This window comes from Phodopus roborovskii, unplaced genomic scaffold (genome assembly GCF_943737965.1).
Source record: "Phodopus roborovskii unplaced genomic scaffold, PHOROB, whole genome shotgun sequence".
Lineage (NCBI taxonomy): Eukaryota > Metazoa > Chordata > Mammalia > Rodentia > Cricetidae > Phodopus > Phodopus roborovskii.
The window spans coordinates 21,235,790-21,257,162 of record NW_026126409.1 but is presented as its reverse complement, the minus strand read 5'-3'; the positions used below and the strand labels follow the sequence as shown (position 1 = coordinate 21,257,162).

General features: G+C 40.9%; 1 protein-coding gene across 2 annotated transcripts; it reads left to right on the top strand.

Moving 5' to 3' along the window:
* The first annotated feature begins 216 nt into the window (after positions 1 to 216).
* Positions 217 to 21,152, top strand: Bag4 (BAG cochaperone 4). 2 transcript variants are annotated; one of them, XM_051182183.1, is made up of 5 exons: positions 217 to 559; positions 7,763 to 7,867; positions 14,782 to 15,036; positions 16,121 to 16,372; positions 17,298 to 21,152. In XM_051182183.1, the coding sequence occupies exons 1-5, from the start codon at positions 287 to 289 to the stop codon at positions 17,781 to 17,783; spliced, it is 1,371 nt and encodes a 456-aa protein (XP_051038140.1). In that variant the 5' UTR covers positions 217 to 286; the 3' UTR covers positions 17,784 to 21,152. The 2 variants fall into 2 exon arrangements, with proteins under 2 accessions (XP_051038140.1, XP_051038139.1); XM_051182182.1 differs by lacking the exon at positions 7,763 to 7,867 and having other exon boundaries at positions 222 to 559.
* The last annotated feature ends 221 nt before the right edge of the window (positions 21,153 to 21,373 follow it).

Here is a 21,373-nt window from a genome sequence, read left to right as displayed (position 1 = left end):
GCAGCGAAGTGGAGCCCAGATCCGCGGGACCGAGGGCGGGCGGGGGACAGGCGCTTCCCCCCGCGTCACGGAGTACGGCGTCTCTCTCCGCTTTCCTGCTCCGAGCCCGGAGTCAGGGGAACGGTCCATCTCCGGCTCGGCGCTCGGCGTGCAGGGGGCGGGCCCGGCTCGGGATTGGCTGCAGCCGTCCGACCCCTTTCGCCGTCCGCCAGTACCCGTCGCCCGCAGGCGCCTGCGCAATGGGCCGGCCGTGGGGGGCGGGAAGCGCTTCGCGGCAGCGGAGCCCATGTCGGCCCTGAGGCGCTCGGGCTACGGCCCCAGCGATGGCCCTTCGTACGGCCGCTACTATGGGCCCGGGGGAGGCGATGTCCCGGTGCACGTTCCTCCGCCCTTATACCCTCCTCTTCGGCCCGAGCCTCCCCAGCCTCCCGTTTCCTGGCGAGGGCGCGGGGGCGCCTCGGCCGAGACCACCTGGCCCGGAGAAGGCGCAGGTGGCGATGCCTACTACCCCTCCGGAGGCGCCTGGGCAGAGCCGAGTAGAGCCGGAGGAGGACACCAGGTAAGCTTGGCAGTCCTTCCCGGGACCAAGAAGGGAAGTCTTGGGCGAGGTCAGGACCATTGGGAATTTTATACTTAGGGTTTGTTAGGACTTAGGTTTCCGACTTGTTCTTCTGCGGAGGGTGCAGAGACAAGGGATAGATGCTCGTGTTCCATTTCTCCCTTCGTTTTTACTTCAGCCGTCATAAGTGTTCCTTTTACCACCAAAAAAGCCGAAAAATTATTCCGCCCTGACTTCCTAAGCTTAGTAGCAGGCTGCAGGATCTCTCTCTTAAGAGCGTAATGTAGGGTGATCGGGCTGTAATAATTTATCCTGCGTGGCTCCGGCAGCTGCAACCCCTCTCGCGAGGAAGGGGGTGGGGTGGGGGTAATTTAGTTCCTTATCACTAAATCTTTGCCTGGGATTGAATCACGAATAATCAATGTTGCAAAGTACCTTTATGTTCTAGTTAGTCATCACAAGACTAACTAGACTAACACAAGACTAACACAAGAAAGAGATGTTATTAGTGCTTCCCTATTTTTGAATGAAGAAGGCTCTGAGATATTAACTTTCGTAATATATTTAGACCTATAACATTTTATTACCTGTATACACGCCAAAAATGTATTTCTATTTCTCCTTGTAAGGAGAAATGGTATAGGATGGTGGCACACATCTTTTGCCCATTTGCTGAAAATGAATTATAAAATTCCCACATATTGATGATGGAATTGCAAAATACTACATGCTTTGGGAAATAGTGGGGTAGTTCCTAAAATTTGTGGCAGAGAATTAGCATATGATCCAGCAGAACCACGTGTTAAGTATACTCAAGAAATTGAAAACAGCAACAACAAAAAAAAAAAAAAAAAACCAAAAACAAAGAAATGAAAACCATGTCCACATAAAAAGTTGTTTAACATGTCTTTGTAGCACAAATCATAATGCCCAAAATTGGAAGTAACTCATAGTTATATACTGATGGCTGGATTACCAAACATGGTGTTTGCTTTCGAACATAACATCCAGAAAGTTATGAATTCTCTATACATGTTTGTCTAAACATGGATGAACCTTGCCTAGATCATGCATGGTTGGTGCAGATAGTCACAAGGATTGGGTCTCATATTGTGTGACTCCGTTTAAATGTGCCACAGAAACATTGGTGGGCTCCTAGAGTTGGAGACTGGAAGGAAGTGTTGGAAGACTGACCTCTGAAGTTGTGTTCTGAAGTTAGTGACAATGGTTTCACAGAGTCCTGTGTTGGTAGTGCACTCTAATCCCAGCACTCGGGAGGCAGAGGCAGGCGGATCTTTGTGAGTTGGAGGCCAGTCAGGTCTACAGAGCTAATCCCAGGATAGGGATGCTCCAAAGCGATACAGAGGAAACAAACAAACAAACAAAAAGGGGGGGTTTCACAGTTTTGAGTACCCTAAAAACCACTGAATTGTACATTTTAAAATAATAGGCTAATTATTATTTCTCTAAAACTTGTGTAAGAATAAATACATGCAGTACTAAGAAGTTAACGTAAAGAATAATTCATATTTTCTGTGCTGATTCAGTAAATAGGATGGGATAAGTAGGCTATTGGACTTTTATGATCTAGTGATCAAGCCCTCGCCCAAATTAAAGATTAGTTGAAGGGGAAAAGGAGTTGATCTTTAAACTGCCAACTGAATCCTATTGAGTTTGCTATATTACCAAACTAAAAGTCTGTTTTCTGTGGTAGAGATAGAAAAAAGACTTGGAAAAGTTAAAATTCAGTGTCATATAGGGAGTTGTGAGGTTTGGTTGGAGTAAAGCTGTGCACATAGTATAGGTTATAGTACTAGAATAGTTTGAGATAAAACTGGGAATGTATAATGGGCATTTGTAAATCATTTTAAACTTGACTTTTCAAGGTGATGATCCTGAAACTTAAGAAGTTAAGGGTAGAGTTTCATTTTTTTTTTTTTTTCTTCTCCCCCACCTCCCAGGTAGGGTTTCTCTGTATAGCCCTGATTGTCCTGGAACTCTGCTCTGTAGACCAGGCTGGCCTCAAACTCAGAGATCCACCTACCTCTGCCTTCTGGGTGCTGGGTTTAAAGGCGTGTGCCACCATGCCCAACCCAAGGGTAGAGTTTCTTATGTATCCAGAAAAAAAAAAAATCAATCATGTTGTCATAGATGTACATCTTGTCATACATGTACATTTTTTTCAAACCCACAATCTTAACTTTATTGACTTTTACTAAATTTTACAATATATCTCTGAAATTAAAAAAAAAAAAAAAGTACAGGGCTAGGGATATGTTCTGTGACCAAAGCCTTGTTTGTGTGTGAAGGCTTTGGATTCCTAGACCCCAGGTAAATGCTGGGTGGCTTATCTATGATTCCAGCTTTTGAGGGTTGAGTTGGTATCCCTAAATCTAGCTGGTTGGCAAGACTAGCTAGCAGTATGGGAGAGCTGTGGTTTTGATTGAGAAACCCTGCCTCATTGAGTGAGATAAAAGAGCTATATGCATGTGTACCCTCCACATATATGTCCTCACATGTGCAAACATGCATATGCACACACATGAAAAAAAGGATTATAGAATTTTTTCTTTGTTTTCCCCCTAGTGGTGGGACTTGAACCCAGGGCCTTATGGATTCTAGGCATGCTTTCTATCAGTGATCCCCTATACCTGCAACCCTACAGGAAACTTTTAGGGATCTACCTAGAAAGTGTGATCTGTGGGCAGCAACCTTTAGTATCACTGCAAGGCTGTTAGAAATGCAGTCTTGCAACTTATTCATGTGCATAGCAAAGGGTTAAGTGAGTTGAGGAGCTTACTCTGAACACACAAAGACTTGACTTTACTCATTAATTTTCCCAAGATGTGTCTCTTGTATCACTATGTAGTCAAAGATAATCTTGAATTTCTGAGCTTCTTTCACTCTACCTCTCAAATGCTCAGTATAGGTGAGCTCCACCCTGATGGGAGATGTCATTCTATAAATGTGTCTCTTATTGCTTAATGAATAAAGCACTGTTGGCAAATAGGAAGGCAAGATAGGTGGGACTAGGAGACAAGGAGGATTCTGGGAGATGTAGGAGGAGATTCAAGATAATAGAGACTTGAGGGAAAAGATCCAGACCCTGTCTCCAGTAAGATAAGACCACGTGGAAACACTTAGATAGAAATGGGTTAATATTTGAGGCAGAGCTAGCCAATAAGAAATGCTAGTAATGGGCCAATAGCTTTATATCTTATACAGCATCTCTGTGTGTTATTTGGGGGTGATGGCGGCACTGGGACCAGGCTAGTGGGAAAACTGTTCATAACACCACCCTGCCTGTTTTATTTTGTTTTTTAATTAACTAGCATAGGGGAAAATTGGAAATCTACCACTTTTAACAGGTTTGGTTTGGGGCTTTTTGTTTGTTTTGTTTTGTTTTGTTTTGTTTTTTTTTTTTTTTTTTTTTTTTGAGACAGGGTTTCTCTGCATAGCCCTGACTGTCTTGGAACTTGATTTGTGGACTAGGTTGGTCTTGAACTTAGACCAGCCTACCTCTGCCTCCTAAGAGCTGGGATTAAAGGCATGCACTACCACCAGACTTTCATCAGTTTTTTGTGAGAGCAATTTCTAGGGCTGGAGAGATGACTCAATGGTTATGAGCACTAGACACTCTTCCAGAGGACCTGGGTTCCATCCAGCGTCCACATGGTAGGACTGTCTATAACTGTCTATAACTCTACTTCCAGGTGATCTGACACCCCTTTCTGGCCTCTTCTGGCACCAGGCACACCTGATGTGTATACATGCTTGTTGTTTGTAACATTTCTATCCTGTTGCCACTGTTGGCCACCAGAACTAGATGGTAAAATTCTGTTGTTATATTTCATACATTGTTTTCAGGACAGAGAAATTTAAGGGAAACTGAGCTGGACGCTTTTTCCCTACTGGCTAACTTTCATGTCTTAAGTTCCTGTGCAGGCAGCTTGAGAAAAAAGAATCGTAACAGTCTTAACCAGATATGGACCCATGCTAAACCCCTAACTTGCCTGGCAAAAAATGTGCACTTGTATGATAGTAGCATGACTGCTACAGGGTTAATGAGTCACTTTGTGTTTGAGTCCTACTCTACAGGAGAGAATTCATGACTGGTGCTGTAAGCCTGTTCAAAATCCCGTGACTGGGTAGGTCATAGACCCCATGGGGAAAATGTTGCTACTGCTGTTTTGCTAAATGGACAAACTGTACCCACCAAAGCTCTTCCTTCAAATTACTTATGTTTATGCTCACTCATTAGTGCTATTTTCAGGTTTGGTCAAAGGTTTGCTGTTGTTGGTAGTGGCGGTGGTGGGGTTTATGTGTGTTTTATAGTGGGTGGTGATTAATGCTGAGGCTTATAACTGGTTAATGTGCTGAGAAAATGTGACTGTTGAATACTCAGCCCTAAATGGGACATGCATTTTATCCTTCTCAGGCTCAAAGAACATTATGGAAGTGGGGATAGAAAGACTGAGAGCCAGAAAAAGGAGAGGGCTGTTAGGGAAGACTGTCCTCTGGGTATATGATTGTTGCATTGCTGAAGTCACAGCAGCTGTGATTACCTGCACAAGATTGGGCTTAGCAGCACTCCATAACAGATGTAGGAGAGACTCATGTGAGTCCACCTTTCTGAGGATTTATAGGCCATAAACAGATATGAGTAGAGAGTGGCTGACAAGGCACCATCCCTCCCAGAGGCACTATTAACAGTTAATTGTTGCTGGGTGTGGGGTTAAGTTTTCTGTGCTCCAGCCGATAACCCCTCATCCATGCTCATTAGAGCAACCCTAATTAAATGTACTCAGGTTTGAGGGGCCGAAAAGGGGGAAATTGTTCTGGAGTGCAGGTGAACCTGCTGTGGAGTCTGTGGATGTTAGCAGTGCTGAGTGCCTTCTTGAGATACACAGCAATAGTGTAAAGTGAATACAAGAGAGCTTGGCACAGGCCTGCAATCCCATCTCATGAGGTAGCTTAAGATGAAAGGAATTAATTTTCAGACCAGCCTGCCAGCCTGGAACCTTTTTTTTTTTTTTTTTTTTTTTTTTTGGTTTTTGGTTTTTCAAGACAGGGTTTCTCTGTATTACTTTGGAGCCTGTTCTGGAACTAGCTCTGTAGACCAGGCTGGCCTCAAATTCACAGAGATCCTCCTACCTCTGCCTCTGCCTCTGCCTCCCAAGTGCTGGGATTAAAGGTGTGCGCCACCAACACCTGGCTGAGGATTGTCTTAAAGTAAAATAACAGGTGGCTGGTGATATACCACACTGATAGAATACTTGCCTAGCTTCTTAAAACTCTGGGCTTAATCCCCAGTATGGGAAGAAAAAAAGAACAAACTAAAAACAAACAAACTGAAGAGCTGCTCGTGTTTTCTCTACTCAGTGGATAACTGCATTTCAACAGGGTTTGGTTTTTGTGAGGTGAGTATCTGAAGAAAGAAAAGTAAGGGACTGTGGTGTTAGGAAGCTGAGTCAGGAAGAAAGGAAATGAATAATGTGGAGGATACTGGTAGTAAAAATTGTACCATAAAGAGTCAGCTGAAGGACAGTCCCTTGCTGGAGTTCTTAAAATTTAGGCTTGGTCTCCCCACCTCTAGGGCAGTCAGCTCCGGCCCTTGTCTTCTCATGTCTGGGAAGAGTATAGATATACAATAATTCAAGGTTTAATCCTGCATAACCAACAAACCACAAAAACTAACAGACAAAAACCTCTTCTTTAAAGGAGATAAAAATGGCTTGTTATGAGCCAAAGCATACTTTTCAGTTCAAAGTCAAGTAACTCACCGAATAATAAACACCTCATGTGTGAAACTAGACAGTCAGTACTTAGGAAAGTTTTAAGAACTGGTTGGAGGATTCTTATAAGAGTTTAGTGGCTTTATTGCAATTTATTTGAGGACAGAGCCTGAAAAGATGATGTACAGCTAGACTTACTCCTTCAAGTGGTGATTGTTCTATGAGTTGATGGCACTGAAGTTATAGGTTATAAGCAGAAATCTTCACCTTAGGACAAAGTACTAGAATACAAAAAATGCAGATGTATTTACTTGTAGTAACTTGAGTAGTAATAGTTTCATATTCCAGTGTTGTTAGGTAAGTATTATCCTAAAAAGTGATAAATAACTATGTTGTACCAGTTAAACAGGCTAAATATTTCTTATCTGAAATGTTTGGGACCAGAAATACTTTAGGTTTCAGATTTTTTGAAAGATACCTGCATAAAAGTAATGAATTCTTTTGAAGGCAGGACCTGAATGTAAACATGAAATTCATTTATGTACAACCTTTACATGTGGTTTTGAAGGCAACTATACGACATTTTAATGCCCCTGCATTTGTTTGTTTTGCTGTGCTGGGAATGGAATCCACAGCTTTGAATGAGCTTGGTAAGAGCTTTACCACTGAGCCACTCTTCTTGTCCATTACATGCATTTGACTGCAGCTCATCACCTGAGATCAAGTATGACTTTTTCTTCTTGGGATGTCATACCAAAGCTCAAAGTATACAGAATTAGAGCAGTTTGGATTTCAGATTTTCAAATTGTGTTATGTTCAACATGTACTGACAAGAGGTAGTGACTGGAATTGAGAAAGGGCAAACTACTGTCAATGATTTTACTAGTCATCTTGACATAGAATCCCTTTTATTATCATTTCAGTGTGTGGTAGCTAATGCATAAGATCAGCCTTTTACCAGCTATTCAATAGTTGTTTTGTTCTGGGGCGTGTGATACACTTTGTACTTTTAACTTTTTTTTTTTTTCCTGTTGTTCCATTATTTTGCCTCTTGTTAGAGGTATCCATTTTCCTATCTAACCATTATTAAGAGTGAGTTGGGCCAGGCGGCGGTAGCACATGCCTTTATTCCTAGCATTCAGGAGTCAGAGGCATGAGGAACTCTGTGAGTTCAAGGCCAGCATGATCTACAGAACGAGTTCCAGGATAGTCAGAGCTGTTACACAGAGAGACCCTGTCTGGAAAACAAAATAAAGTAAAACAAAAAAGAGAGAATTGAACATGGTAATGCACACCTGTAATTCTAGCTAGGAAGGTAGGGGCAGGAGGATTGCAAGTTAGAGGCCAGTCTTCATGGTATAGCAAGCCTCAGGCCAACCTGGAATATGTAGCGAAACTGTTTCAAAAGAAAGCATTGACAACAGAAAGAATGCTCTTTAAAAATTATATGTTTTCCCTTTTTCCTTAGGAACAGTCACCATACCCTGGCTATAATTCCAACTACTGGAATTCTGTGCGACCGAGGGCCCCATACCCAAGTGCATATCCTGTGAGACCAGAGTTACAAGGCCAGGTATGGCTGAAATTTGAGATTTTCTGTCTTTTTTTTTTCTTTTCCTTTTTAAAGAGAGCTTTATATAGCACAGGATGGCCTGAAATTATATTTAGTTGAGGTTGGCCTCTATTGTGGAAAAATAAGGATAGGAAAAACAGGCTGAATAGATGTTTATTCAGGGAGAAATAACTTACAACAGAGACAGATGACCACCAGTAGGCTCCTGTCCCAAGGATGCCTCCAGATGCTATCTGTCTCCAAAGGAAGCAAGAGAGCACTCTGGGGTCCTCAGACCTCTTTCTCCCAAGTCATATATGCACCTGTCCCTACCCCCCAATGGGGGTGGTCAGTGCAATAGGTTCTGGCAGGGCAAATATCTCACTACAGACCTTGAATGTCTTGACCCTTGTTGCTCCATCTCCTGAGTGCTAGGATTATAGGCCCCTGTTAACCACACCCAGTTTTATGCAGTGTTAGGGACCAAACCCAGGACTTTGTGAACACTTAAGTAAGCACCCTGTCAAGCTTCAATTTTAAAAAATTATTAACATGTATTAAGTATATGTAATAATGGATTTCAGCATGACATTTTCCTTTTTTATTTTACTGAATTTTCTTTACTCTATGTTTTGATCATATTCTTTTATCCCCCACCCCCACCCCATATCTTTAGAGCCTGGCTTGGAGCTTGCAGTATAGAACAGGCTGGCCTCCACCTCACCTGCCTGTCTCCCTAGCGCTGGGATTAAAGGTGTGTGCCACCACCGCCTGGCATTCAGGGAACAACTTTTGAGGCTGCATCAACAGGTAGAGATAGTACCAGTCCAGAAAAGACACCAGGTTCTTTGCCAGCAAGAGTATGAGAGTGACTAGACTAGAAGTTGAGAAGTGATCAACCAGAAGTAACTGGTGCCAAAGTGATGTTATCTGGGATTGGAGTTTTAAGTTGTTAGTGATTTGCATATCAGCGGTATAGTTTACTTGGTGCTTCCCATGCTGTTATTGATGCTGGCTTTGTTCCTAATGGCATGCAGCTTGGTCAGACAGGAAAAGTGGTAGCACCAGAACTTTATATTGCTGTCAGGATGTCTGGAGCCATCTGGTATTTAGCTGGAATGAAAGACTACAAGGTAGGGGCTGGAGTAATGGCTCAGAGGTTAAGAGCACTGGCTGCTCTTCCAGAGGTCCTGAGTTCAATTCCCAGCAACTACGTGATGGCTCACAACCATCTGTAAAGAGTTCTGTTGCCCTCTTCTGTCCTACAGGGATGCATGCTGACCGAACACACTGTATACATAGTAAATAAATAATTTTTTTTTTTTTTTTTTAAAGAAAGACAACAGACCCAGAAGTGCCGATTTTCTAGATGGCAGATATGGAATGGTCGCAGATTTATTTAAAATGGTTCCTGAGATGACTGAGATAATAAAAACTTGATTATGATCATGCCTTAAGAAAATTGGTCAGGCAGTGGTGTCACACACCTTTAATCCCAGGTGGATCTCTGTGAGTTGAAGGCCAGCCTGGTCTTCAGAATGAGTTCCAGGACAGCCAGAGCTGTAACAGAGAAACCCTGTCTTAAAAAACTAAAATAAGTGGGGAAAGAGGATGCAGAAGTAGAGATAACAAGAACCACAAGTTTAGCACTAGCAGAGACTTCCTTTACAGTGAATTCCAGAGTGAGACCCATCTTAGACAGGCATATAAGTGAAATTGGAAATAAGAAAGAGTAAAAATAATTGCTTGTGCCCGTCCTGATATAGCTGTATTTGGGAAATGCGTCTTCAGTCTTTCCTTTGTCATCTGTGTATACCTGGAACAGTTATTTATCTTTTAAATGTTTTAATCCATTTTTTTTAATAGTCTGTGTGTGTGTGGAGTGTGCACTTGTGGAATCAGGACAGCTCTCAGGAGCTGTTTTCACTGGGCTCTTGGGACTAAACTCTTGTCACTCGGCTTGTAAAACTGGCACTTTTACCCACTGAGTCATCTCTGCTGCCCTATTGCACACTTCTGTGCCTGCGTGTCATGTGCAGCTTACAGGCACCGTGACAGGAACGTCTTCCTCCTTTTTGAGAGAGCCCTCAGTCTCTTAAGTGCAGAAATTATATATGGGATGATGACCACCATGCCCAGCTTCTTCCTCCTCTTCCTTAACATTTTGGAAAATTCAAACAAAAGAAATAAATGTTCTTTCAGCTCGAGAAGTAATCTGAGAGCTATACCCCCTCCACACACACACACACAGGGTCCCGTAGACTAGGCTGGCTTTTTATTTCTTAGAGTATTTTGAAGCAAATACCAAGTAGCATATCTTACTGCTTGTAAATAAACCTAAGTATGTTCATTTAAAAACAATAGAAATAAAAACAACAACTACCATATCGTGGTGGTTTAAACGAGACTGTCCCCCCATGGGCTCTGTCATTTGAAAACTTGATCCTCAGTTGGTGGTCCTGCTTGTGAGATTTAAGAGGTGTGGCCTTGCTTAAGGAAGTATGTCACTGGGGGTGGACTTTGAGGGTTTAAAGATTTGACCCTCTCTGAGCTCCCTCTTTCTGCTTTGTGTTTATAATTTAAGATTATAGCTCTCAACGGGCACTGCTGGCACACGCCTTTAATCCCAGCACTTGGGAGGCAAAGGCAGGTATATCTCTGAGTTAGAAGCCAGCCTAGTCTACGAGACCCTGTGTATGTATGGAGGGGGTATAGCTCTCAGCTTACTTCTCAAGCTTCTGTTTGCTCCATCACAATGGACTCACCCTCTAGGACCAAAGCCCACAAAAGCTCTCCTCTTCAGTTGCCTTGGTTACAGTGTTTTGTCATAGCAATAGAAAAGTGACTAATATACATAGCATGAAGCAGCACCAGCAAGATAGATAACTCAGTGGGTAAAGGTACTTGTCATCAAGTTTTATCACCCAGGTTCATTTCCTGGAACCCACATACTGGCAACTTTCACCAAATGTCCTCTGAGCTCAAAATGTGTGCCATAGTATTTGTGCACATATGACCCCACCACTGTCACACATACACAAAAGCAATAGATAAGGGGGTTGGAGAAATGGCTTGGCTCACTGGTTAAGAGCACTGGCTGTTCTTCCAAAGGACCCGGGTTCAGTTCCCAGCACCCACATGGCAGATCACCACTCCAAGACCTGACAGCTTCACAGGCAGAATACCATTGCATATAAAACAAAAATTAACTATTTAAAAAAAGAAAAGAAATAGATAAGAGCAGGCATAGTGGCACACATCTGCTTTTTTTTTTTTTTTTTTTTTTTTAATTCTAGTACTTTCTTCCTTGCATTGTAACTATAAAAATCCCATATGGATTTTCAGTGTTGAACATGATCACATTTCAGAGATTTATTCGTCAATGTAATACATCCCCCCCCCACCAAAAAAATCACCATGACTTCATGCATTCAGAGGAGAAGTATTTCCTGGTTAAGTGGGAGATTGTGCAGATGGTTTCTGAAAGACCTTCATTGTATAAGCAGCTTTATGGTGCACTTCATGGGTCTTCAGTTTGCTGTAGTCCAATTATACTGAGTAGAGTGTTCCAAGGCTCTGGGTTCTTTTTCCTGCCCCACTGACATCTGATGGACAGTAGGGACTGAGCTGCTCTAGTGCTTCCTGCTTCAGTAAATATGGAAGAGGACTCACTGGAGCGGGGATGCTTTTTGCCTTGCCTGGTGATCTGGCAGACTGTGTTTGCAACAGAGGCCGACCTCCACTAGACTAGAGAACAAGACCAGGACTCAAACACTCAGGAGGCAGAGGCAGAAGCAAAAGGATCTCGGTGAGTTCAAGGTCAGCCCTGACTACATGGCAAATTCCAAGCCACATAATGAAACCTGTCTCCAAAAAAGAAAAAGGAGTGAATAAAGTTTAAAAAAAAAAAATTCTTACAAGGAAGCAATTCTAATTAAATCTACTTGTTTCTAACAATAAATTGAATTAAATACCTTCAAAGAATAGTCCTTGGGAGTGGATAGCTCAGCAGTTCAGGCTGCTCTCGCAGAGGACCTAGGTTCAATTCCCAGCACCCACATGGCAGCACACAGCTGTCTGTAACTCCATTTCCAAAGGCTCCAATACCCTCATACAGGCATACATACAAGCAAACACCAATGGGCAGAAATAAAAATAAATTTTTAAAAACTTTGTTTTTATCATTTTGTCATTTCATTATCATACAGGATTTAGATTTGTGTTTCTATGTTGTTCAAGACAGGGTATCTCTGTGTAGCTCTGGCTAACCTGGAACTTTGTAGTTCAGGCTGACCTTGAACTCACAAGATCCACTTGCCTCTGCCTCCCAAGTGCTGGGATTAAAGGTGTGCACCACCACCACCTTGCTTTACATTCTATTTTTTGTGTAACTAATTTTTTAAAGAGTTACTTATTTTTATTTTATATAAGTACCTTACTTGCTTGTGTGTGCACCACATGTATGCAGTGCCCATAGACACCAGAAGAGGGCATCAAATCCCCTGGACTGAATTACAGATGATTATGAGCTGCCATGTGGTGCTGCTGGGTCCTCTGGAAGAGCAGCCAGAGCCCTTAACCACTGAGCCTTCTCTTCTGCCCTATCCTATTTTGTGTAGTTACAAATAATGTACATGAGTTACTTCATATCTGTGACTTTTTTCTAGGTGAATGATTTCCTTAGGAAGCCAAATCATACAACAAAAGGTCACATGATGTCCAAATCTGTACTGTTTTCAGACTGAAAGCCATAAGGGCTTCCAGGGAAATATCACTTGGCTCTTTAATCTTTTATTGTTACTGACCACACATTAAGTTCTTTGGGCATTTGTATTTTGTTTCTCTTGTTAATTTTTTTTTTTTTTTTTTTTTTAAACAGGTCCTACTAATGTAGACCAGGCTGTCTTCTACCCCATATTCCTCCTGTCTCACCTTCTTAGCTGGGATCACAGATGTGTACACACAGTTAAGGTTTCTCCCTTTCCTCAGACAAGGTCTCACTATGTAGGCTACTAGCTACAAGTGTGAAATTTTCCCTGCCTCGGTGCTGGGATTACAAACAGGTGCCAACACAGCCATTTTAGTCATGTGTAGTGAAAATGAAAAGGATTAGAGACAGCAATGGTTACAATTTAAAAAGCTGAAGTGGGCCTGGGGAGGTGGCTTAGTCACAAAATGCCTGCCGTGCAAACATGATGGCCTGAATTTGGATTCCCAGAACCACATAAATGCTAAATGCAGTAGCTCAGGTGTCTGTAATCCCTAGCCTGGAGTAAATAAGAGGCCCTGTGTCAAACAAGTTCATTCTCTGACCTTCACAAGTATTCTGTGACATATGTCCCCTCCACATTCTACACATACACTCTTCATTCACATCACACCCCCCCACACACACACACAGAGAGGGGGGTGGGAAGGAGAGAGACAGAGAGAGAGGAGAGAGAGATTGAGAGAGAACATTAATAGTTTAAGCTTAGGGCTTAGCTTTCATCTTATTTGGAGCATTAAACAGGAAACTACAGGAAAAGGGACTGGCAGTGCATATTATTGGACACACTTGTCTGGCATGCATAAGCCTCTGGGTTTGGTTCCCAGTGCTGTTTAAAACAACAACCACAGGAGTAAGCAGTAAGGAGTTTCTCTGTTATTTCAGTTGTTGGTGTTATCTAGGAAGCAGGGTGGCTTCACTGTTCAATATGGACCATAGAATCAGACCTGGGTTCATTTCTTGAACTTGTCATACTTACATAATCACCCTCTGTTGAACATATTGTGTACCGCTAAATCATTTATTTTTTGTTTTCTCACTTAATTTTCTTTGTAATCCTTCAAGGTAAGTTTAGGCTCTTCATTTTCCCTGTTAGAGAAACTGAAGCTAAGAGTAATTGCAGAGTGAGGTCTGTCTCTGATTTCTCTCTTTCTCCTTTCTACTATATAGTGGTATTTCCTTTTTTCTCTAGCTAGTCCCCCACATTTCCTAGAGTCACCTTCTGTGGATACAAGTTCTCTGCTAGTGAATGTAATTGTGAATTATATTTAAGAAAATGCTTGAGAAGGGCATCACTTTGTCACTTCATTTGCCATCACAATATATTCTCCCATGGGTGTAACATAACTTACAGTACAGCCTGAGTGCAGTCTGTGGCTTGTGCTCACAGTAGAGACGAGAAAGAGTGATTCATAGACTGCTGAGGTAGCTTAGATTTTTGTCAACTACTGCTATCTTTTCTTCTAACATTTTGTACATAACATTATGTACCTGGCTATACTCAAAGCAGTTACTCCCCAGAAGTTCCAAGTACTTACCGTTCACCTGGTAACAACCCAACCCCAGTTGGACATTAGTGCATTTCTGTAGTTGGTTGTTTTCTTATTCTTTACTCTTTTGGCCCTTTGTTCTTTGGGGGCCCACCACCTGGCTCCCAGATAAATACACAGAGGATTATTATTTCTTATAAATGCCCGACCTTAGCTTGGCTTATTTCTAGCCAGCTTTCCTTAACTTATCCTGCTGACCTTTTTTTCCCTGGGCTTTTCTTTCTATAATCTTAGTTTCATGCTTACTCCTTGGCTGGTTATGTGATTAGGAGCCTGTTCCCTACTTTCTTGCTCTTGATATTTTTTTTGCTTCCCGATCCCTCTTTCTCTCCTATTTATTCTCTTTTCCTGCAAGCCCTGCCTGTCCTTTCTCCTGCCTCCCTATTGGCCATTCAGCTCTTTAGTAGACTAATCAGGTGTCTTAGACAGGCAAAGTAACACAGCTTCACAGAATTAAACAAATACAACATAAAAGAATGCAACACATCTTTGCATCATTAAAACAAATGTTCTACAGCATAAACAAATGTAACACATTTTCAACTAATATTCCACAACACATTTCAGCCCTTTAACTCATTCATCTTTCTTCTTCTCCGATTTTCCTTTTTTTTCAGAGTTTGAATTCTTACACAAATGGAGCATATGGTGCACCATACCCTCCTGGCCCTGGACCAAATACTGCCTCATATTCTGGGGCTTATTATGTACCTGGCTATACTCAAAGCAGTTACTCCACAGAAGTTCCAAGTACTTACCGTTCACCTGGTAACAGCCCAACCCCAGTCTCTCGTTGGATATATTCCCAGCAGGACTGTCAAACAGAAGCACCTCCTCTCAGGGGCCAGGTTCCAGGATATCCTGCTTCACAGGTAAGCAGTTTTCTGTCAGGGAAACAATGTCTGCTTCCTGAATTATAAAAGTGAAAACTTATTTTAAATTCTAAGTTATATTTGTTATTTGTGTACCTGATGGGAGTTGGGGGGGGGGGTGACAACTGTATCACAGCCCATGTGTGGAGGTCATTGGACAACTTTGTGGATTGTATTCTCTTTTTATCTTCTGTGGGTTCCAGGGATCAAATTCAGGTCACCAGACTTACACAGCAAGTGCCTTTATTTACTGAGCCATCTCACCAGCCCGTAACTATAATTTTTTTCTTTCCTTTCTTTCCTTTCTTTTCCTCTCCCTCCTTCCCTCCCTTGGTCTCTCCCTCCCCCCCTCCCTCTCTCCCTCTCTCCCTCCTCTCAGTATATAGCCCAAGTTGGCTTCAAACTCACAGCCAACTGCCTGCCTTAACTTCCTGAGTGCTAGATCTAAAGACATATACCACCATACCTGGTTCCTATTTTTGTGCCCTCTTTTGCTTTCATTATTTTTAATAACGTGTGTGAGTGTGCATGTATGATTGTGTTTGTACCCATGTATGTGAATGCAGGTACTCACAAAGGCCAGAAGTGTGAGAACCCCCGGAACCGGGTTTGGGAGCCACCTGACATGGTGTTAGGACTTGATCTCAGGGTCTTCTAAATAAATAATATTTTTTTATTTATTTACAAAAAAATAAACCTTTTGTAATAAAGTAAAACTTTAGTTGTTCGAAACTTTCCCTAACTTAATGTGCTAAGAATATACTACATTTATTTCTGATTGTTTTAAAAATAATTCTATTTTCTTTGTGTTTATAGTGTATAAATTCATATATCTGTAGTGTTTTTGGAAAATAATATACTTCATCCAGTGAATTTTAGGTCTTACTTCTGAATGTTTCACCAGCTCTGTTCTTTGTGTATTAGAGTCAGGGTTTCTCGGGTGTGGAGAACTTTTGGTAACTGATTAATGACTTACTTGAAGGTCAGGATCTGTCTATGTTATTTTTATTACTTTAAAATTTTCATTTTGTTTTTTAAGCAGTGACCAATTAGTACACTAGCATATTTGTTTTTCCCAATTTAGAACCCTACAATGACCTTGCCCCATTATCCTTATGGAGATGGTAACCGTACTGTGCCACAGTCAGGAGCCACTGTCCGACCACAAGATGATGCATGGGCTTCTGGTGCTTATGGGATGGGGACCCGTTACCCCTGGCCTTCAGCTGTACCCTCAGCTCCACCTGGGAATCTCTACATGACGGAAAGTGCTTCACCCTGGCCTGGCAATAGTTCTCCTCAGCAACCTCCTTCACCACCACCCCAACAACCTAAGGTAGGACACTTCCAAATGCTGTTCTTTTAATCACTAGGTAATTAAGAGAATACAAGATGATACATCTCTGTATTTGCCTGTGGTGGAGGAGACTAACTACAAAAAATGTTGATTACCATACTACAACATTATGTCAGCTTAATTTATGTTTTTGTTTTTTCTTGTAGACATTATTGTTTTGGTGATTTTTTTTTAAGGTTATCTGTGTGTGTGTGTGTGTGTGTGTGTATATGTAGATGTACTGGCTTCATGTATGTCTATGCACCATGTGTGTGCCTGGTGCCATTGGAGGCCCAGATTCCCTGAAACTGAAGTTACAGACAGTTATGAGCTGTGTTATGGCTACTGATAATCAAATTTGGGTCCTCTGGAAGAGCAGCCAGTGTTCTTAACTGCTAGCTATCTCTACAGCACAATATCTTTTTTAAAAAGATGGAAAATGCTTATTTTCTACTGTGATACTATCTGAATATTAAATAGAATCAAAGAATGTATTTTATGACCTCAAATGATATGTGGACAGAAAATGAGAAACAGTGTGAAGTAGCAGAACACTGTCTGTGTGGTGTTGTTTCTATAAGCCACGGACAGAACACTGTCTGCTTTTGGTTGTGTCCCTGGGGTTTTCACTATTTAAGGAGGAAAACTAATTAAGTCACTGGATGAATTATGAGGTGTTCACAAAGATGACTTGTATTGAGGTAGATTCCACCTATCATATTTAAGAATTCTATGGCTTTTACGTGAAAGGACTTCCCTGTTTATTTTCTTAATGGTTCTTCTTAGATGATTAAGGTGGGATCCAGCTTTATTGGTGGGAATCTTTTCTTTTTCCTGTTTGGGAAAGATGGGTACTAACATACCTGATGTTGATGGCCTCCCATTAAAATAGCTTTTTTTCTCCCTTCTGTTTTCCCATTCCAAGGATTCCTCGTACTCCTATAACCAGTCGGGTCAAGGCATGAACCGGCACAGCTTTCCATGCAGTGTCCATCAGTATGAGTCTTCAGGAGCAATGAACAATGATAATTCAGACCTTTTGGATTCTCAAGTCCAATACAGTGCTGAGCCTCAATTGTATGGTAATGCCACCAGTGACCATGCCAGCAATCCAGTTCAGAGTAATAATCTCCCTGAAGAGTGTTTCTCTTCAGATGAAGGTACGCCTCCAAGTATTAAAAAAATCATACACGTGCTGGAAAAGGTTCAGTATCTTGAGCAAGAAGTAGAAGAGTTTGTAGGGAAAAAGACAGACAAAGCATATTGGCTTCTGGAAGAGATGCTGACAAAGGAGCTCTTAGAACTAGACTCTGTTGAAACTGGAGGCCAGGACTCTGTCCGTCAGGCCAGAAAAGAGGCTGTCTGTAAGATCCAGGCCATACTGGAGAAATTAGAGAAAAAGGGATTATGAGATAATTTGGAGTGAAGGGTAAGCCTGTTACTAATTTGGCCAAAGAAGTCTTGAATTTGGTTGGTTACCATCTTTTGAAATGCCTGTTGTGACAAGAAGCAACACATTCCAACTTCTGACCTAAAACTTGAAAGGAAAAGAAAAGTGGGCAGAGGAGTGGATGAACACATTGCAGGGCTCTTGGCCGTTTTCAGATGACTGACCATAACAATACTGGAATTAACAGTGTTACCAAGTAGACCCACTCCTAAGAAATCCATGGCCGTCTCTAGGCTGCTTCTTATCATCAGGAGGGAAATAGACTTTATGTAACAGGTTATCAAAGCATAATCTGAGAAAAGCAGGCTGTTTTGTAAGCATCTAGACTGTCGCATTTTGTGCATTGTGACTGCATATACTTCATGTGTAAATTATAGCTTAGACTCTTGACCTCTGTTTTGTTTGTTATCTGCAGTTCACAAATGTAATATTATTCTACTTCTTGGTACATTTTGTAGAAATGTGTTTAATATAATCAAATACTGGCAGCCAGATAGATGGGCAGTTCTGAACAAATTCATATCCTTTGACCACTTGAATCTATTGTAGTGTGTAGTGGGCTCCTGAAGTCAACCATATATCTCCTTTTTGTGTAGCATGTTATATTAGAGTTCTCCCCACTCTTGCTTTTCATAGTAGTCGGGAAGGTGAATTTGGAAATTACATTAACATAAGAATGGCAATGTTTTTGGACATTTGACGACTTAGCTTTTTTGTTGTATTTGGATAAAGATCCACTTTTGAAATTCTTTTATAAGAAAAATATCTTTGGCTATTGCTGCTTCTATAGAGAGTCTTATGATAGAAACATAAAACCTAAATGCCACAGGTGGTATAGTGACTGCAAAAGGCAACAATAATACTGTTCTCCATTTAATAGTTTCTGTGGGACAGATTTTGAGTTCATTTTATAGTTGATAGAAGGAAAAGGAGATTTATGCTCAGGGAATGAGTCAGCCATAGCTAAAATAGGAAATTTTTTTTTTCTTTTAAATTTGGTCTTTATTTCATAGAATAAATTACATAGAATTGCCTATTTCATAAGAAAGATGTTATTTATTACTAATAGTCGATTTGTTAAACCAAGTTTAAGAAAGGGGCCTTTCTTGGTTATCCATATATTTGTTATACAGAGGCAGGTAAATAATTTACCTTTTAAATCTAAAGTGAGGTCTAGCATACAGTATCTGCTTTTGCAACAAAAGCAGTTTCTTAGTAAAATATCAAAGTAATACTTGTTTTCTAGACTAGCAGACCTTTATGTTAGTGATAATAAACCTATAGCCATCCCTTCTACTTACATAGAACCAAACCAATGCCAACATATAAGTAGAAATGTAGTAAAAATATTGTATGGAGGCTAGGAATGTGGCTAAGTTAACAGTGTTTGTCCAATGTACATGAAGGCCTGGGTTAAATCCCAATATTGCATAAACCAGGCATAGTGGTACATACCTGTCTCAACATTTGGGAGGTGGAGACAAGAAGATTGCAAGCTTAAGGTCATCCTCATCTACACAATGAATTCAAGGCCACCCTGAGCCATACATAAGATCGTGTCTCAAAAAGCTAAAAGGATAAGTGAGTCAAGATATGATGGTTTTATCCAGGAGTTTGTCGTTTTTAAAAGATATTATTTGGCTGGGTTTGGTGGTATACACTTTTAATCCAGGCAGAGGCAGGTAGATCTCCTGAGTTCATGGTCACACCTGTTCTACCTACCACCTACCTACCTACCTGTCTGTCTGTCTACCTACCTACATGCCTGCCTGCCTGCCTACCTATAGGATGTGTGCACACACATGTGTGTGTTTTATATCTACAAGTTTTATTTTTGAAACAGAATTTCATGCCAGGTTGGCCTTAAACTTTGTTTGTAGCCTAGGACAACCTACAAATTGTGATCCTCCTGCTTCACCTTTCAAGTGTGTGCCTGGTTGATGTGGTGCTGAGGCTCAAACTCAGGGCTGTGTGTATGCCAGGCAAGCACTGTACTGAGCTACAGCTGTCGCCCTGATTCTCCTAGTTTGTCCTAATATAGAAATGTTTTTAACGGTTTTGTGAGCTGGACATGGTGGCATGCATCTGTAACCCCAGCATTCAGAAGCAGGTGGATGGGTCTCTGATTCTGAGACCATCTTGGTCTACATAGTAAGTGCCAGGCTAGCCAGTAGTGAGACCTAATCACCATCAAAGAAAAGTTTTCTATAAAAATATGACAATTATACTTAAAAGTTTAAGAGGAGAAACCTTAAAGCTGTGTAGCCAGTGAGACACTGACAGGTACAGAACACATTTTTGCTTAACTTGTGCTACCCAAGATGCCAATTTCTGCACTCTTCATTTTTACATATTGTACACGTTATGCACAAATGTACATATATGTGTATATATCTTAAGTTATTTTTTGAACCATTAACATGATTTTAAACTTACAGAAGAGTTGTAAAAATAGCGTTCCTGTGTACCCTCCATCTACCTTCCCCTTGTTTTGACTTCTGTAACAAAAACATTTGTCACAATTAAGAGTTAATCTTTTATAGTACTATTAATATTAGCTAAAGTAGCAAGCTAAAAGTAGATATTTTATTTATCTTTTTTATTGGCATCCTCTTAACCATTCCAGATTCTATTTCACACTTAGTTGTTCTGTCTGAGTAGTCTTTCCCAGTGTGATGCTGTATTATAAGGATAGCTGGTGGTGTCATGTATTTCCAGTGTGGTTCACTCTAAGCACTCAGCTGAGGTGGCATCTGCTAGGATTTACTAGTGTAAGCTTACCCTGCTTTCCTTTGTAATTACTGAGTATTACTATGCAAATGTCCTGTTTCTGCTTAGAGTTTGCCTCTCCTATCTCCTGGCAAATCTTGCTTGTGGAATTTACTACTGTGGTATTCAAATGTTGATTTTTCTATTTCTTTTATTTCTCCTATATTTAATAACTGGAATTCTTCTGAAAGGAAGAACTGTGGATTCTGGATTTATATTTTTAATTATATAAAGATATTCAGGATAGGTATGAACTCAGAACTTAAAGATATGAACCTAAAGATATAAACCATGTTAATTGATTGCAAATGGCCAATATCAAAAAAAAAAAGCAATGTTGATGACCTGTCTTTGAAGATATAATGAATTTAAGAATGAAAATAGTATTTATGATTTGTAAAATATGTTTGACTTTTGACGTAAAGTTGATTTGAAATTGAAACACTTTTCTTTTAAAATTTTACATCTAGACTTTTTTAAGGTGTCGAAATTTATATTACTTTGGGGATCATTTTTGTCAAATCTTGAATAAAGTTACCTACACCTGGCATGATAAACACAGCTGTTTTCTCTCTAGCACCTTTGTTCTGGTAAACATCCTCCTATAAACAACCAGCCCTGGCTGGTGAGGTGTCTGGCTCCTGATTCTGTTTGTCTCTACCCATCAGTGCATGCTGGTCTTAAATGCCTTTTTAAAGAATGAGGTTTGTACAAACAAAAACAGCCAACAGTAAAAGGAATGGGGTTTGCAAACAGCACTTTAGTTAGCTGATATAAATAAT

Excerpts from the sequence above, each read along its gene's own strand:
- Bag4 (XM_051182183.1), top strand. The coding sequence starts at position 287 with ATGTCGGCCCTGAGGCGCTCGGGCTACGGCCCCAGCGATGGCCCTTCG. Across the intron at positions 560-7,762 it reads GAGCCGGAGGAGGACACCAG|GAACAGTCACCATACCCTGG; the intron begins GTAAGCTTGGCA and ends CTTTTTCCTTAG. Across the intron at positions 16,373-17,297 it reads CACCACCCCAACAACCTAAG|GATTCCTCGTACTCCTATAA; the intron begins GTAGGACACTTC and ends TCCCATTCCAAG.